Genomic DNA, 18,737 nt, shown 5'->3' with positions numbered 1-18,737 from the left:
TTGTACTCTAGCATGGTGTGATAAGGCTTCCTACCAGTGTTTTCATTATAGTCTCTCTGCTTATTATAACTTTGAACATATTTTCATCTGACATGCACTTTTTACCTTAGAATGGTGAATTACACTACAGCTGAATCAGGAAAAGGCTTTCTGTTGGCAAGGTCTACTAGAACCTTCTACTGGTAAGCACCAGATCTCCAAAAGTAGGAAGAGGCCTGCTGAATCAGGTCAAAGGTAAATGTAACCCAGCATTTTGTTTCCAAATGTGTCTAATATATGACTGACAAACATCAATGGTGGTGGGTCTTCCCAGGGTGCTGAGCCCTCCCTACCAGGATTTGCTTGAGAGTGCCAAATGCTGATACCAGGTCTGACCACCAATCCAGCTGAAATAAAATGACCCCTCCAAAATGGCCTCAGTAGGTAAACATTTGCATTTTTGTTACCTCCTTTAATTCCATCTCATTCTTCAAAATGCAGAAGCAACTTGCTCCTCTGCAGACTCTGACAGTAGGACAAAGTTCCCTTACAGTAGATAAAACAGCTTAATCCAGATAAGATAGAGTTGCTGACGGTAGAGGGCCCTGTTAACCCAGAAAGGGAGATTTGTCCACTCTGCTCACATTCCCCATTAGAGATCAAAACTGCAGCTCTGGAGTACTGCTAGGCCAGATATTACTGCTATACGTCTAGGAATTGGTTGTGTTCATGAGCGCCTTTTACTGGTTTTGTCTGCCACATCAGATGTGCACCTTTCTGGAGACAAAGGACCTCGCTACCATTTATTTATTTTATGTATTTATTGTTCAATTTTTATACTGCCTTCATAATGCATCCCAAGGTGGTTTACAAAAGTTAAAATAAAGATAATGTAAAAGTTACATTTAAAACCTTAAAATAAATTAATCATAAGGCCATAAAACACCAAGAAACAATTAAAGAGAAACAGAAGCAAGAAAGCTGAGAAACCTGGCAGCCTCTAGAAGGCAAAAGCCTGAGTAAATAAAAGGGTCTTTAGCTGTTTTTTAAAAGCAGCCACAGATGTCAGAGAGCAAACTGGGAGAGCTTTTCAGAGTCTGAGGGCAACAACAGAGAAGGCCCTCCCCCATGTCCCTGTCCCCAGCAACTGAAGTTTCCAAATATTCTTCAAGGGCAGACTAAGTCATGGGTAACCATGGCCACATCTGCCTTCTTGAAAAAGGGCCACAGCTGGCACACTAGCTGAAGCTGTGCAAAGGCATCCCTGGCCACTGCCTCCACCTGAGTATCCAAAAGTAGAGCCAGGTCCAGCAAAAACCCCAAGCTGCACACTTAATCTTTCAAGGGGAGTGCAACCCCATCCAGAGCTGGTTGAATAATCCTATCCCAAATGGCTTTTCTACTGACCAACAGCACCTCTGTCTTGTCTGGATTCAACCTCAGTTTGCTAGCCCACATCCAGCCCATCACCACCTCCAGCCCCCAGTTCAGTACATCCACAGCTTCCCTAGGATCTGATGTCAGGGAAAGGTAGAACTGAATGGCATTTGTATTTTGATGACACTTCAGCCCAAACCTCCTGATGACCCCTCCCAGCAGTTTCATGTAGATGTTAAACAGCATGGGGGATAATGCAGAGCCTTGTGGGACCCCACAGGTCAGAGGCCAAGGAGTCGAGCAGAAGTCCCCCAGCTCCAGCTTCTGGAACCTCCACCCAAGAAAGGACCGGAACTACTCCAATGCACTATCCCCGATCCCTATACCTGAGAGGCAGTCTAGAAGGATACCATGGTAAATGGTATCAAATGCCACTGAGAGGTTCAGCAGAACCAACAGGAATGCACTCCCTCTGTCTAGTTCCCGGCATAGATCATACACCAGGGTGACCAAGGCAGTTTCAGTCCCAAACCCAGGGTGAAAGCCAGACTGAAAAAAGCCTAGATAATCCGTATCATCCAAGACCCTTTGCAGCTGCACAGCCACCACACTCTATCACACGCTCTATCACCTTGCTTAAAAAGGGAAGATTTGAAACAGGCCAATAGTTATCAAATAAGATAACTACCATCAAATATGATCTTGCTACATCTTCAACTGATACTGTAACATGCTCTATTACAATACAGCTGCCTTGAAAACAATATAGAAACTTTGGAGCACAATGGGGCAGCACGCAACTTTTCAATGCATGATTACACAGATTTTTGATTTTTAGAAATTTATTTATTTATTTATTTATTTATTTATTTATTTATTTATTTATTTATTTGTCAGTCAAATTTGTACACTGCCCCAAACTTTCATCTCTGGGCAGTTAACAATAGCATAAAACCAGTTAGAATATATACAAAAACTTAAAACAATTTAACAATTTAAAAATCACCCACAAATTAAAACCTTACAATTTTAAAGAACTGAAAAAGCTTGGGTGAAAAGGTGAGTTTTCAAATGCTTTCTAAAAATTGTCAGAGATGTCAGAGATCGTATCTCAGCAGGGAGCACATTCCACAGTCTCAGGGCAGCAACCAAGAAAGCCCGTCCCCGTGTGGCCACCAGCCGAGCTGGCGGCAACTGGAGACGGATCTCTCCAGACGACCTCAATGGGCGGTGGGGCTCATAATGAAGAAGACATTCTCTTAGATACCCAGGGCCTAAGCCATAGGCAAGATTATATGCAAGATTAAAACAAACCTTACCAAATGAAGGAGACTCTCTTCCATCTTCTAATCCTGAATCTCGTTCCCTGTCTCTCTTTCTGTGTTTGTGTCCACGATGCCTATGACGTCGATGACTTTTTCTTCCACCCAGTGGCACATGAACTCCAATGAACAAAGTTCTGTGACCTGCACAGTAGACAACAGTTGTAAGTCCATTTGAAAACTTACTTAATATGCTTGGTCATTAGCACTGAAATATTGGTGCATTTTACCAGGATGGATGTAGCTCCCACAAAAAATTAAGAAAAGAAAAGAAAAAAGAAAGGGAGAGGAAAGGGAGGGAGGCGTGGGGAGAGGAGGGGAGAAAAAAAATAAAGTGTTTATAATTTTTAAAAAAACTTTAAGAATGAATACCATGTTGCTGGCATGTTAAAGGTTGTAAAGGTTCAGCACTATAAGTCCTTTTCACAAAAGCCCTCCATGCATTCGCTGAACTGTGTTTAAGGGATTTTTCTTTTCTTTTTTATTTACTTTTCTTTTCAGTTATATTCACATGTATTATTATCCTTGAATTTTTAAAAATGAACATGTGGTGGGTTGCTCCAGCTGACCCCTTTCCCCAGCATTGCTGTGGCCACCACAGCCACCTCCAATTTCTGCACATTTCGTAAAACATCTGTAAGGGTGGTTTCCAGTAGCATGGAGGCCACAGGCTGTTTACATCTGTATGATATAATAGGGCCCATTTGCAGGTGTTCCACTGAACAAATGAATTTTGGAACAGGGCTGCAGCAACATAGGGGGCTTGCATGAAAAAGGTGTATTACTTAGGGTAACTAGATGATATGATTATAGCATCTAAAATACATGTGTGGGGGGGGATTTAGGGGAATAAAATCTATACTAATGATGATACAGTCATTTTTTTCTCAACCATCCCTTATTGACTGTGGTATAAGATATCAGTGTCTTGGTGGATAAGTTAAATTAGGGGACAATTCCATCTGGACACTTAAATGACCACAGATTCAGGAACATCCAAATGGAGGATGAAGCAGAAGTTTCAAGGGATGAGACAGGGTAGGAAGAACCTAAGATCCAGGCCCCAAGTGACCCCATGCTGCTAGGACCCTCCACAGCAGTAGAGTCAGGGAACCCAAGTTAGCACCCCCACAACAACCTGAGGACACAGTTTTGTCTCCGTCTGACATGGAGTCTGCAATAGACCGACCAATCTTAGCAGGGTTCCCCACACACACACCAAGTGTCACTAGAGCCAGCGCCTGAGAAATCGGAGATGGTCCCTATAAGGTATAGGGCCTTTCCTAGATTAAGGGAAGGGCCAATTCACCCTGCCTATGCAGAGGCAATAACAACCAGCAGTCTGCTGTGAGAAGTTGCTGGAGCAACATTTTCATCTATGTTGCTCTGGTTCCCCGCTCACTGCTGGCCAGGGTCCTGATTGACCCTCAGAACTGTGCAAGGTCTGGTGCTCTCCATTTCTGACACATCTGGACTCTGCCTTGGCAGAGACCCTGGAACAGCACAGACACCCAAGATGTATCACAAATAACAGAGTCATGGGTGGGAGGGTAAGTGGAAGCAAATTATGGTAAACAACTGACAGTAGGACTTTTTGAACACAAATCATGTACATGTGTATAACAGTTTGTAGTAGGGCTGCTCAAATTCAGCCCTCCTGCAGATGTTGGCCTACAATTCCCATAATCCCTGGCTATTGGCCACTGTAGCTGGGAATTGTAGTCCAAAAACAGCTGGGAGGCCTAAGTTGAGCAGGCCTATATTTATATTGACATTATGACAATTGGCATTATATTAAAAATAAAGGTTTATCAAAGTCATCCTTCATTGAAAAACAAACAAATATACTTCTACAATTGTGTAAACCCATCTGGTTTTCTTCTAGTTCTCTTAACAGACAGAACACAGCAAATATTTAATGTTTTGCCAGAATCAGACATGTCAATCTCGCACACACACACACATGCACGCACACACACACACACACACACACAAAATTAAAAGGTTAGCCTTATTAAATGGGAACACTGCATGACCTCTAACCCCATGAAGACTCCAGCAGGACCAGAAAACACAGCAAGGCATCATTTGTCACAAAACATCAAAGAAATTTGGGGCTGACATAAGTTCTCTGCAGAAGCAGAAATAAACAAGCTCCTGGCACACTATTAACATACTGTTCTCTCTCCTTCCCTCTTATAATGTTGCACAGAGTAACAAATTTGACTGCTACTGTAACTGTTTTAATTTTTAATAATGTCCTTGCGGTGTCATAGGGTTTCTGAAACAAATTGGAGCAATTAAGATGTAGATTCTTTCTTTCTTTTTTCTTTTAAAAAATTGCTTTTACAGTTTTGGGGGGAAATTGCAAAACATAAGAAAGCAGCCATGTGATTCCTTCCCCCTTTCTATCTCACTGCATCTGGATTATTTCTTGGGGCTTTCTTCCCTCGCAGTTTGCTTAATAGCCTGCATTGCTCACAAGAAAGTGCTGCATTTAAAGCATCTCGTCTGCAGGCACACATTGGCGCATGAAGGGGGGCGCGGAATAAACTATCCCAAAGTGCATTTTAAAAATGAAGACACAAAAATCATAATTTAATATTCTCTGGTGAGATCAACATATGCTCAAGAAAGGGGCTGTCTTGTTAAATTTTCCAATTACTTCCAGAGCAGAAAAGCAATTATTTTTATTTAATAATGTAATCAAATCCTCTCCTTTGTGCAAAGTGTGGGCAATTTTATCTTAGAGCTGTTCTTCACATTATAGCATGAGGTGGTAGAATTCTAGACTGTACTGGTACAGACAGCACGTGGAGAGGAAAGGGGGAAAATATTTGAATGCAACCTCATGTAAAGCTCAAATCTAACCATACAAAGCCCAGACCATAGCCCTGCCTGTTATTTAGCGCATACTGTACATGGACAGCTAGGCTAAGCAGTGCTCCTGCATTTACTTCTGTGGATAGGAAAGCACTGAACATGACCTATACCTTCCAACATTTCACAGATTAAAACTGGTACATGCTTGTAACAACCCTCTTTTCATAAGAAGGATCACAGCCTAGTATTCCCATCTGCCCACCTTTATTACTCTGCCTGCTGTGTTCATTTATTCTGCATTAGCCTATCCTCCACAGATTTAAAAGCCAAGATGTAATTGTCCTTTTGGTCAAAAATGTAGCAGAAAAACATAAGTGACCTACCAGGTATCAACAGCAGGCCAAAATATACACCACTGTACAGAGTGTTACATAGCAGGTTGTTTACTGCTTGATGCCTGAGTGTCCATGTGCATGCATTTATAAGCATGCACACAAGAGTATATAAGTCCTTCATGAAGAAGCTTAAGCAAAAACAACTGAAATCCGGACAGTTTTTTAAGGACTAAGGACTAACCAGCAAGGACTAATCACAGGATATGAATCAAAGTATCATCTCCATCTACTTCAGATGAAGTTGAAGATATTTACACCTCTATGCACATAGAAGGATAGACACTATTGGTGTTATCCATTACTGGAACACCACCATTTGATCTATGAATTTTTACATGTTCAGTTTGTATGTTTATTATGAATGAGATATCCTTCATGTGCATTATTTATCCTCATGCTTATATTAGAATTGTTGGCTTATGGCACACCTATTGAGATATGAACTACAGTTAAAAATATACTATTCTATATATTTAACTGATTATTTTTTGAGCTTATATAGATTATTTCTGCATTCACACGGTTTGTTGGTTGTTTTTGGTTTTGCATTTATAAGCACGCACACAAGAGACACCCACTCAAAGATTTAGGTTTTAGAGATCCCAAGAAGAGAGTTGAACCCTGAAGAAAAACTACTTCAGCAACTCTCATACAAATTTTAAGAAGGCATCTTCAAAAGGCAGAAGTAGGGGCAAAATGGGAGCAACAATTTATCAGGTACAAGGACTAGACCAGATAGCAGGACAAGCCCATCTAATAATCATTAATCCTATTCTAGAAGGAGGAACAAACTTATTGATCCTCTTTTGATTAAATTATTATAGATTACAACAGAAGACTATAGAGATTATGATTTTATTAATCTTTTAAAATTAAATTATTTTGATTAAATTAGAGTACTGAACCTATCGTGCTAGAGAATAAAAAAGAGAATAATAGATGGAAAGAGCAGACCAGACTTGACATAGCCTATGTGTAAAACATCACCATTCACTCAAATAATTCTTTACACAGATGCACAATCCTACCCATATGCAATGTATGTTACCTCAAGAACTATCTCCTTCCACATGAACCTGCCCAGGCATACGCTCCAAGTCCCTACATCATCCAAGGTGACTTTCTGAGACCTTCCAAAGCGGAGTTCAGATCTCCACAAGGGTAACGAACATTCATAGACTTAAATGCAACAGGTTCACACTTACGTTAGCAAATTATAACATTAATGATAGCAGCATACAAAGATTTTTTTCATATATGTGATCATATTTCAAGTAATAACAAATGCGCATCCAACCTAAGTCTTATCATAGGCTTCCCAAAACACAAACACAACTGTTTCCAGAATAATTCTGCTTCATTTTTGGGATGGTCCCCAAACTGGCAGAGTCCAGGTAAACCTGAATTCTGTTAAAGTAGGAAGCAACAACAAGTTCAAATGACACTTGTTAACAAGTGTCATTTGAACGCCTGCCCCATAGGTTTTGATGCAGACTTCTGTGGTTATTGTGCCAGCTGAAAGATGTCAAGCTTTGACCTCCAGTGATCAAAGATCTCTTTGAGGACTCCAACTAGATACTAATGAGCTCTGTGACCAATGCCAAGAAATACCCTCTCCCTATTTGGCACATGTCAGACAAGTTCACACTTGATTGTCACTATTTTTCCCCCTGCACATGACAGCAAATGCAGAAACAAAACTAAATGGGGAAACAGACATTGGAGGGAGGTGATATTTTGAGATAGTTGCAGCCATTTAATCAATCACAGTAACTCAGAAGTTGTTGCATCTCTCAGTCGATGTTACTATGCTCTGTTTTGCATTCATATTATAGCCATAGGGATATTTAACTTTACATTCCTATTTAATCATGGTATCCATGTGTACCATTGTGCAGAGAAGAAAAACAGACCACTCACATAAACTGGAACTTAGATGGCTCAGCTTGAGCACTGCTTCAGTGCTTCTGATGTTAACAGTCCAAACACATGAAATACTTCCATTGAAGCCCCTCCCACTGGTCTTCAGGACTGACAATGATTAGAAGGCACTGCAGACTGCTGACTCCCACAGAAATCCTCCAGGTCTCGGAGTGGAGAAGGGCCATTGGGACCCTTCTTCTGCTACTGTTTGCATACCGCTATTCCCAATTTTTAAAAAATGCATGCAGAGCTGTCAACTGGAAATGCTGTCTGGAGAACATTCAGCTAAGCAAACATTCATGTAAACAATATTGATTAAATTAAGCCTCTTTTAAAAAAGAAAAGGGAACCGCTTAAAGAGATTTCTATTTAGCCTAACAGCTGTTTGGATAGCACACTCACATGGGATAATAAGGCTCACACAGGGCTTCTACCCCAAATCTCATTTGGGAGTGAGCATGTGCATTCACACACCAGCCAAACTTACCCCAAGGATCCTTCAAAATCCTTGGACCCACTCCACACACAAGTTGGGCTTTGTCCTGTGAATTCTAGCTTATCTTGAGGTATTTCTGGGTTTTTTAAATGCTGATTTTAAGCTACTTTTTCTGAAAATGCCGGAGTAAATAGGGAGAGGCACTGCTGTAGAATCATTAGCATGATAACGAGGACACTCTCTTTACAAATGCAAATGTAGCTCTTCAGTACTCTCTGCCCTCCCCCTCCCACCACTGGCTAGAAGGGAAACATGAAGGAAAACATGTGAACTTGCATCAAAAGCACACCCAAGAGCAGAAGGAAGGGGCTGCTTCCCTCAATGCCACAAGTGTACTTCAAAGTGGCTTCGCTCAACATTTACCCTGCAGCATGAAGCCATGTGCAAACAACAACCTGGGCATTTTTCACACAGGGCTTTTAGCTCACATCTCCTCCAGAATGGAGAGTATGTGTTCACAAATTGGCCAGATTTACCCCAAAGTCCCTGTGAGCTATCGGGGAGCACGTCACACATGATTCGGGTTTTTCATCGTTCCTTAGAGTGTAGCCCGATTTATATCCAGGGTAAAAAAAAATTCCACTTTTTGCATCGTTTTTTGGGAGCAACTTCGAACTTGCAGTAAAAGCTCGCAGTAAACTCATGGTATAGGCTGCTGTGTGAAAAATGCCTTGGACTACTGTGAAGGCCTTACCAAGGATAAAGTCTGGCTTTGACAGAATGACTGCTCAAGAGATAATTTCTGATTCCAAAGTATTGTGCTTTTTTGCTGTTCTATTACAACGGATTGTAATTTTTGCTATCATTTCTACGTAAATGGGGTACTTTGGAGAAGAATTTTGATCAGCTGTAAGGAAAGCAGGGACTTTTCCTGTAGTAGCCCTGAAGCTGAGGAAAGCGTATTAATGGTGGGAGAGTGGAAAGCACTTTTTAAATATTGGCTTCCATCCAGAATAGCACTGCACTGATGCAATGGTGGATGACATCCAGGCTAATGCTGTGCTGTTGCACAAGGGTAGAGGGGCAATTCTGGGCAATCTCTCCTTCCCTCAAGCCCCCTGTGCCTCCCAAAGGGTTGTGCAGCCTTTAGAGGGAGGGGAGGGAAACCAGTCAAAAATGACTTCTCCCCTTTTACAAAATAGCACAGTCCTAATCTGTATGTCAGCCACTGATGCACCACTGCAGTGCTAGTCCAGATGTCAGCCCGTCTCTTAGGAAATTGTGCTGTTTTTATTTCATGTGTTTAATTTATTTCATAATTTAATGTTTTATCAGTGTTGTGAACAGCCTAGAGTTCTGAAGGAAGGAACTAAACAAACAGAGTTGCATTTCTGAGCTGCCCCCAAACTGAATTTAGCAAAATTTGACACGGTGGAACATAGGCTCAGCAAATCCTGGGAATGTCTAGCTTGCTACAGAAGGGAATTGCCAGTCTTTTTTCCATACTAGATGGGAAAGGGCAAAGCTAAAGTGGCTATGTTCAGCTTTAAAGTCCAACTTCCTAAGCTGCAGATGGATAGGAAACAATGGCTGGGTTCCCACAATCACAAGAATCCTGGTTAAAACACTAATCAGGATTAAGGAGTCCAGCAGACCTGACTGCGGGAACCTAGAATTTCAGGGCAATTCTGGTCAAACCATTCTGGTTAACCAGCATTTAACCAGGATAGATAACCAGGACTGAATCAGTTCCACTGGGCTCACTGATCCCGATTAGCTTTTTAAGCAGGATCCTTGTGATTGTGTAAACCCAGCCAATGACACAGAAATACGCTGTGTTTAAAACAATGCACAGAAACCTGAGGCTTTTGATTACTTGTAGTTAATCTTCAGAGTATTAAAGGGCATGTTGGCTTACTCTTAAGAAGCCTATGAATTCAAGAAATCATTGCATGTGTGATACATGTATAGGATGCTCATGAATATAATTAGTGGGCAATCATCCTTTAATCTTTTATTACATAGGTTATGATGCTTTGTCACTGCAAATCTTTGGAAGCTAAGAAAACTACTCTTCAAACCTCCCAAAAGAGACATAAGAGAACAAAACCAGAGCAGGGAGAAAGTGACAACTCTTTTGTACCTTAGTCAATAAGATGAAAGGAATAGGGCAGAAAGCAGAAGCAGCCAATAAGGGAGCTTTCCAGAATAGACCCTACAACAGGATCAGGAAGTATCAAGGAAGTGTGCTTCCACCGTGATACTGCAATCCCTATGCGGACAGCAGGGTGCCGTTCACATTTCCAATGCCTTGTTGTGAATTTAATCACTGTGAGATAGAGCAAGGGCGTCGTATATCCGGCGTGAAAAAGTTGCTGTTTTTTCAGGTTGTTAGTTCCTGCAAGGCTGCTCCCCCTGCTGTTTATGTTCCAAATGCGACTTGCCCAAATGGAGACATTTTGCTGCTGTTCCAGCAGCTAGTCTGGAAAGCGCCAAGAAGAATCTACTGAAAATATGGTGCTGTTGGCCCATAGACTTGCATCCCTGTCAAATCAATCACCACAGCCAAGGGAATCGGGAGGCAGTGGAAGGATGCAGCGTCTCCAGTGCTGCCCTCACATTTGCTGAGGGGTGTTCTGCCTTCTGGTTCAGCAAATTAACCATGTGAAAACCCTGAGCTGGAAAATGAAATGTAAATGAATGCTGTGTGCCTCAGAGGGGATAATTTGACCCATATTTCTAAATTAGCAACAAATGCAAATGTCACATATTAGCACTTGCTGTTAAAGCATGCAACTGCTCACGTAACAAAGTTGCCATTAATTAGTCTAATGGTGTTCAATATGCACTGAGCTTATGTTATCAAAGAGCAAATTAAAAATTTGAGATTATATCAAGAAATAACAATGTAAAAATGCTTGCAAATTCATGTGCTGGGGGGAAATTGCAAATCCATCTGAAGTGTCAAAAAAGCTTTGTGTCAGGCCTCAGTAGGGGTCTGCTGCTTTTGGTTGCTGGCTGCCAAGAGAAGGGCGCGGTCAAAATGGCCATGGTTGAAATCAGAGTGGGCAGATCAGAATCCAGAAGGTCAGAGGAAGGCATGTAGTCAGAGCAGACCAAATATTGTTTTCCAAAAAAGACAGTCAGGTAAAGCTGCAAAAAGAGTCTGCTGTGGCTGCTTGTGGCTACCCCTGCTAACTGAGCAAAGAGGCACCTTTTTAATGTGGTGATTCTCTTTATTTAGCAGGGGGAGAGCAACTGTCCCTATCCACCCCCAGCACAGTACTTCCAGTGACTGCTGCTAGTGTCTGTCTATGTTTCTTTTTAGATTGTGAGCCCTTTGGGGACAGGGAGCCATCTTATTTAATTAATTTATTTATTATTTCTCTATGTAAACTGCTTTGGAAACTTTTGTTGAAAAGCAGTATATAAATTGTTGTTGTTGTTGTTGCAATTAGTTGCTCAGTTTGAGGGACCAAGCTGAAGCAATGATTATATAGGACCTGCAAAGCTGTTATTGGATTCCCCAGACCACCTAGTCTGGCTCTCAGGACATTGTCTGCTCCACAGCAAGGATAAGGACAAGAATTGGCTCTACTTTAGAATTGCCTTAGTGATGAAGGGAGTCTGGCTGCTGGAAGCCCTGGCTCAAGTCCCCTCTAGTGCCTTATACTTGGATGGTTGGCACAGTCCATGCCTATCCGTTCTTGAAGGTAGGGCTAAATCCAGGCTTGCCTTCCTTTATTCAAAATATAACCAGTGCCATGAAGGCTGACAGTGCAGTAGTCACCTGATGGGAAGGTGCACTGGAACATATTGTGGATAACAACATGTGTGTCAATATACTCACTGAACAGTATCAGCATCATATATCAGCAGAGAACAGGAAAGCACTGCAGGCAGAAGCCTCTGCATGTATAGCTGATGTCTCTAGATTGAGAACATTTGTATCTTTGAATACCCAGCCAACTGGTCCCCAATTTAAAACACACACACACACACACACACACACACTAAGGAATGGTTCCAAAGTTGCAGATAATGGTAACAGCCTACACACAGTCCAGTTCATACCATACTTTTTATGCAAAGTACTTGACCTGCACAATCCCAAGAGCCACCTGTAGGCTATTACCAGGATGTTCAACATCATAACCAGTCTTAAGAGATGGAGAAATTGAATTAAGAGCCAGCTGAACTTTGCAGCAAATGTCAGAATCAAAACAAACAATAAAGACTTTTGATAAAAAATAATTAAGAATGCATCTGAATTTTGTTTACCTCTAACAGGTTTTGCTAATGATAAAAACTATAAATAGCATTTCAAGAACTCCATGTGTGAGAAACAGGTTGACATCTAATTTGATTCACCTCTTTGCAAATGCTTACCTCATCAGTCATCCTGATATATTAGCACCTCGCTTTGATTCAGTTTTTAATTTTCTTACATGTTAATGGGTTAATCAGAGGGTGAAGGTAAAAACAAAAAGAAGAATCTTGGATAATAAGCGTTTCCCAGAGTACTCCTTACACACACAAAATAATGATGTGATTATTTCAGGCATCAGTAGGCCCTCCCGTGGGGCAGGGTGAGATGGTTGCCTCAGGCATGGGCATGAGTAGGGGTGGAGGCAGAAAGCACCAACCCCCTACCACACGGGTATCATCCCATAGGCTTCCCTCCTGACAGGGCAGTATTCATTTGAAGAGGTAAAACATCATAACCACGATGCCAGGCATTTCCGTGATTGGCAGGCTAGGGCATTTGCTTCTTCAGACAAATGCCAGCCTAACCTTGAGGACTGCAGGTGGGGGGTGAGTGATGCACCAAGATAGGATCTCTGTAGCACTTTGGAACATCTGTACTCGGCAGACTGACATCTGAATAGAGATATTATGTTGAACAGGTGCACAGCATACACAGGTAAAGATCTGTATGCAGGTACAATTATTTACATGTTATGTGGAATGCAGGTATAGCAGAATATTTCCTATCTGTACTATACATCTGAGGGACCTGTAGGGTCATTTTTAAAGGACTGCATGTACAATGATTCACATGAATACATGTATGAATGTAGACATCTTTACACTCATACGACATCATCTCTGAATAGGGCTTAAAGGTAAAGTGTGCCATCAAGTCGATTTCAACTTCTGGCTCCCACAGAGCCCTGTAGTTGTATTTGGTAGAATACAGGAGGGGTGTACCATTGCCTCCTCCTCCACAGTATGAGATTATGCCTTTCAGCATCTTCCTATATCGCTGCTGCCTGATATAGTAGCAGCAGCTATTCGAATCAGCATTTCCCCACTGTGCCACTTAAGGTGGAACGAATAGGCTTAACAACTGAGAATCTCTGTTCCAGCTAGGTCACCACTACCACCATAAAGCTGAAAAAGAATTTGCCCAGTTCCAGAGGATATCATGACTACCTTCAATCTCTCCCCTTCTCCATTTTTTCTGTTGCTTTATTTACTGTTACAAAAACAGCACAGAGTTTTGTAGCACCTTAAGGATTCACAAATTTCTTTCAACAAAAGCATTTGTGGACTACTTGTAAGGTGCTACAAAACTCTTTAATGCTTCTGCTGCAACAGACTAACACAGCGGCCCCTCTGGAAATTGCTTCTGTTTACAGACAGAAGTTTATGTTTATGGCAGCAAAAATATGTTCACATTATTTAAAAGAGTTTTCACACATCACTCTTTGTTGCTGCAATAGTGACTGCAAGTTGACTGTTAATAAGCGTGACTGAGAATTTAGATTTCAGTCTAATAATAATAATAATAACAATCAACATCAACAATTAATATGCTAATTTCAAATTAATATCATTTCCCCATCAAAAAAATTAGTTGAAATTATATATAGTGATACAAAGACCGCAAGCCAAAGATGTTTGAGTACAGCAAAAGACTGCGTGCACTCAAGCAGAAGGCTCCTAAACTCAACATTTCTCTGCTGGGCAGATTATCAGCACTGGCTGCTCAAAAGTAGTAGTCATGAAGACACAGACAGACTGGCACTGAAGGATTTCAAACTAGTTCTTGACCAACAGATCTCTTCTTTTCTAATAGCCACCTCCTTAGATTCCCGAGTTTCCTATTCCCACTAAATCACACCACTTGGAGAATGGAAGTTACAAAACATGTTACAATGGAATGTCTGTCTCTCACCTGTATAGAACACTGTCATGCTTTAATTGTGTTTTTGATAGTTTTCATGTGTTAAATTTTAATTGTTGCAATGTTTTAATCTTTTTATCTGTTATGTTTTGTTGTAACCCGCCCAGAGACTTGCGTTTTGGGTGGTATATAAATGTGTTAGATAAATAGATAGACAGACAGACAAACAGATAGATAGACACCCCATTTCCCTGACTAGTAAGACATTCTAGAGACAGCGCTACAGGTTCTTATTTCCTTTTTCATGACAGGACACTGAAGGATTATGGTGCTTCTGTTTATTTACAAGAGCACATGCTGAGCATTGAGGAGCAGCCGGGCAGTACTAGTTTCTAGAGAAGGGCTGCACAACTTTGACGCTCCAGCTGTTGTTTGACTACTAACCACAGTGGCCAACCATCAGGGATGATGAAAGTTGTAGTCCAAAAACATCTGGAGAGTCAAAAATGTGCAGCCCTGCTCTAGAGTGGCATCAGTTCCCCCCAAAGCTAACAACATCCACTTGGAGCCCATTCTCCCGGTTCGTCTTTCAAGCCAGTTGTAAAAACTCAGGTCTGTTCCTGCTCGCTGTTGACTTTGCAGCTCTTCCAACTGCTTTCTCTAAGCCCTTCCCTAAGCATATGGAGCATATCTTAGCTCATTCAATTGCATCTTTAGCCAATGAAGAAATATCAACTGATTACCATCAAACATTAGTAAGCAACACACTTAAACAGGAGAGGAGAATCTCTTTGCTCGGCATATAGCATATGTTAGGCCATCTTCAATTGGCCACTTGCTTGTTATGAATTTATTTTATGCTTGTGTTGGCAAATGGTGTGATCAGTGAGCCAGCTCCCTCTTTTTATGGTTAGTTTTATGTCAAATGTATCAAAGGATCTACGCATGGAGAAACCATAGACACCTTTTAGTCAAGGTTCCGCAAATATTTGTTTGGTTTATTAGCCAAGTATTGGCCTGTCCTGCCATGTCCCCTACTCCAAACAAACACATACCACATGTTCCCCCCGAAACATGCATGCACCATCTGACCCCACAACTCCCAACACCCCCAGAAGGGTCCAAAGCTCAGCTCTGAAACTCAACACACCATGATACTGAGACAATATTACATGCATTTTCAAAATAGACAGACATTTCATCAGATTGAAGTTAGGTATTAATTCTTGCTTTGACTAATGAATAAATGTTTTTACTTCCAATCTGTTATATCATGATTTTTAATTAGTTTTTCTTTTCCCATTTTTAAAGCTGATCCTTTTCACCCTGCAAATAGTGTATATATTAAAATCTTCTATATATAAAATCTAATCAAACATTTTATGACATTTAAATTTGGATTTTAGCCAAAAAGGTGCTTTTTTAAATCCATCCAAGATATTTGTTTACAAAAGTGAAGAATAACAGGTAAGTGTATCAAAGAGCATAAATCCTATGACACCTTAAAAACTAACAACTTTTTAATGTGTTGAGTTCTCATAGAGGCTATTCTCACAATGGGGGGAAACTGGGCTAAGGGAACCCAGCCCGGTTTTCGCCCATCGTGAGAACCACCGGGCTCTCCGCTAACGTTAGCGAGCACTCCGCTAACTCCATGTTCCTGATCGTGAGTCGCCACAGTGTGGCGACTCATGAGGAGACCCCCTCCAGGAGGCTAAAACAAGCCTCCTGGCCTCAGGGGTCTCCCCAGAATGCCCCACACACTCACAGGGGGCATTCTGGGACTTCTGGGGGCCAGGCGGCCCCCGATCTCCACAGCCCCAACCGGCTCCATGATGGAGCTGGTTATCATATGGGCAGCCGATACAGCCACCCAGGGCTCAACTGCTGCTCATGTGTGGAGAGAGAGGGCTTGATCCACTCTTCCCGCCAAACCCATCCCGGTGCTACACACCAGTCATGTGCAGAGCCTCATAGTCTCTTTGTCAGAGGCAGTTTTTCCAAGCCTGCAGGGAAAGTAGGCTAAACCAACCTTCCCCGCAGACAGCCCGTGAGATTGACAGCCCTGATTGTAAGAGCTCTTCTGTCTTTCAAGCAAACTTTATATTGTATTTATAAAGTAATATTGTATTTATAAAGTTCTCCTCTGGAGAAGAGAGACCACAAACGAAGAGCTCTATACAGTTAGAGCTTTTAGTTTGTAGTTTCTCTCTTCTCTAGCTAGGCAGGAAGTGGGAGTTGCCCTTAATGCCTTCCTGGTTCCTCCCAGAACACATCCTTTCACTAGCCTAGTCTGCCAGATGACTTGGCCAGCTTTCCACATCTTTAGCATTTGTACTATTGAGGCAAACAAACTATCAACTTCAAAGCATTGATTGAAGTTGTTATCAGTCAAGTTGAGTGTTATCAGCTCATACACTCCATTCACCAAAGTGAGGAGAAGTTCTTGCCAGTGGCCACTGGTTTTGTGAAATCCTTAGCCCTGGGACAAATTATATATTTGAGGAGCAGGTTTCTTCTTGCATTAGTGGGACTCCTTGTGACAGTGTCAGAAAATTCTTCTTCTGGTCTAGATTACTCTCAATGTTGACTCTTACTCTAATTTGGTGTTCTTGTGTAGTCAGTGTTTTGGCCGGTATATCTGGTAGCAACATTCTGCCTGGATGGTAGATCTGAATGCTGCTACCAGATATACCGGCCAAAACACTGACTACACAAGAACACCAAATAAAAGCACGAGGGCTGTCTCATACTGGTACACTGTGACTGTGTCAAGTGGCAGAAGGAACCTGAAGTGCAGCTTCATGGGTCAACAGTCAACTTAATTAACTCTGACAAGAAAATAATCAGTACATTTGATTGTCAAGAAGTCTCAGGCTGATCAATGAAGGCGGCAAAAGATATATGCAATATAGAATTGCAATTTTAATGCAATTTAATGAAATCATCGTAGGTTATGTACGGTACATAATCAGAGGACCCTTTAAGTCTTATTTGCATTGTCAGCATAACCCAGGGCGGTCAACTTGTGGCAGCAACAGCAGAGATTTTTGACACTCCTGAGCTGCAGTTAGTGAGACCCGCAGATCTAGCGACAACATGTAATAGTGTTCAGTCTTTTCAGTCCATGGACTAACTTTAATCCTAACCTGTATCATGGGATCTACTTTCAACTTTTTCTTAAAAAGAAAATAAAAACAAAAGAAGGTGCTGGTGCAAACAACTTATGGAGAGGAGAGCTGGTCTTATGTAGAGGAGAGCTGGTCTTGTGGTAGCAAGCATGACTTGCCCCCATAGCTAAGCAGGGTCTGCCCCAGTTGCATATGAATGGGAGACTTGATGTGTGAGCACAGGGGATGGAGCTGCTCTGGGAAGTGGGTTTCAAGTTCCCTCCCTGGCTTCTCCAAGATAGGGCTGAGAGAGATCCCTGCCTGCAACCTTGGAGAAGCCGTTGTCAGTCTGTGAAGACAATACTGAGCTAGATAGACCAATGGTCTGACTCAGTATATGGCAGCTACCTATGTTCCTAACTTGAGGCTGAGGTAAAACAAAGAAGAAGAAGCTCTTCCCCATTGGCCACCAGTGGAAAGCCAATGGGACAGAGTTTGGAATGCATTCCTCCCTGCATCTCTCTTTCTACCCTACTGCCAGCTTGTAGGTCCACAGATTCATAGCACCACCACATAAAGGCCCAGGGGCATACTTTAGAGGAGTGCCATGTTCAGCAGAATGGTCCTTCATATACTTGTGCCTTGGCTTGTACTCAGACTAGCCAGAAAGACTGGCTACCAGTAACATAACCTTTCATGTTGATCACTCTTATCCTGCCAAGGGCTCCAAGCTGCTTGAAAATATGGCTCATGTTCCAATAACACTTCAGGAGTGTTATATGTTAACACTTCAGGTGTTTAAACTGGCAAGACTGAAACAAATCTATGATGCAGCTTATACAGAAAAGTCAACTTCCATACAGTCTCAACATGACTTCTTGTGTTATTTATTTATATACTGCATAGATAGATAGATAGACAGATAGATAGACAGATAGATATGCACATAAATAGATACATAGGTACACATGACACACATACACATATATTATAGAATTAGACAAAGATTTATTTGTAGAAAAATAGTTTTACACACATGAAAAAATGGAGAACACACAGTTTGCTATCTATGCTACAGCCCATAAATACTGTAGAACTTGGTCCTACCCAAACTGGGGAAAATTAACATCTGCCAATTAAGGAAAGGCTTCAGATTCAATGCAAAACATCTCATAAAAAAGCAAAGTGAGATAATTTCTACCCTGATACATGTAGTGAAAACCTAGTTATCTATGAAAGACA

General features: G+C 41.6%; 1 protein-coding gene across 6 annotated transcripts in view; it reads right to left on the bottom strand.

Annotated features, from left to right (window-relative positions):
• Positions 1–18,737, bottom strand: part of SLC4A10 (solute carrier family 4 member 10) — a 287,150-nt gene that overhangs the window by 150,207 nt on the left and 118,206 nt on the right. For all 6 annotated transcript variants that reach the window (XM_053261350.1, XM_053261339.1, XM_053261367.1 and 3 more), the window contains exon 3: positions 2,676–2,822. In XM_053261350.1, the coding sequence (XP_053117325.1) occupies positions 2,676–2,822 (147 nt within the window). The remainder of the gene's footprint in view (positions 1–2,675; positions 2,823–18,737) is intronic.

The sequence above is a fragment of the Hemicordylus capensis genome, chromosome 1 (assembly GCF_027244095.1).
Source record: "Hemicordylus capensis ecotype Gifberg chromosome 1, rHemCap1.1.pri, whole genome shotgun sequence".
Classification (NCBI taxonomy): Eukaryota; Metazoa; Chordata; class Lepidosauria; order Squamata; family Cordylidae; genus Hemicordylus; species Hemicordylus capensis.
Note: the sequence above shows the minus strand (reverse complement) of the source record. Positions and strands in the feature narration are given on the sequence as shown.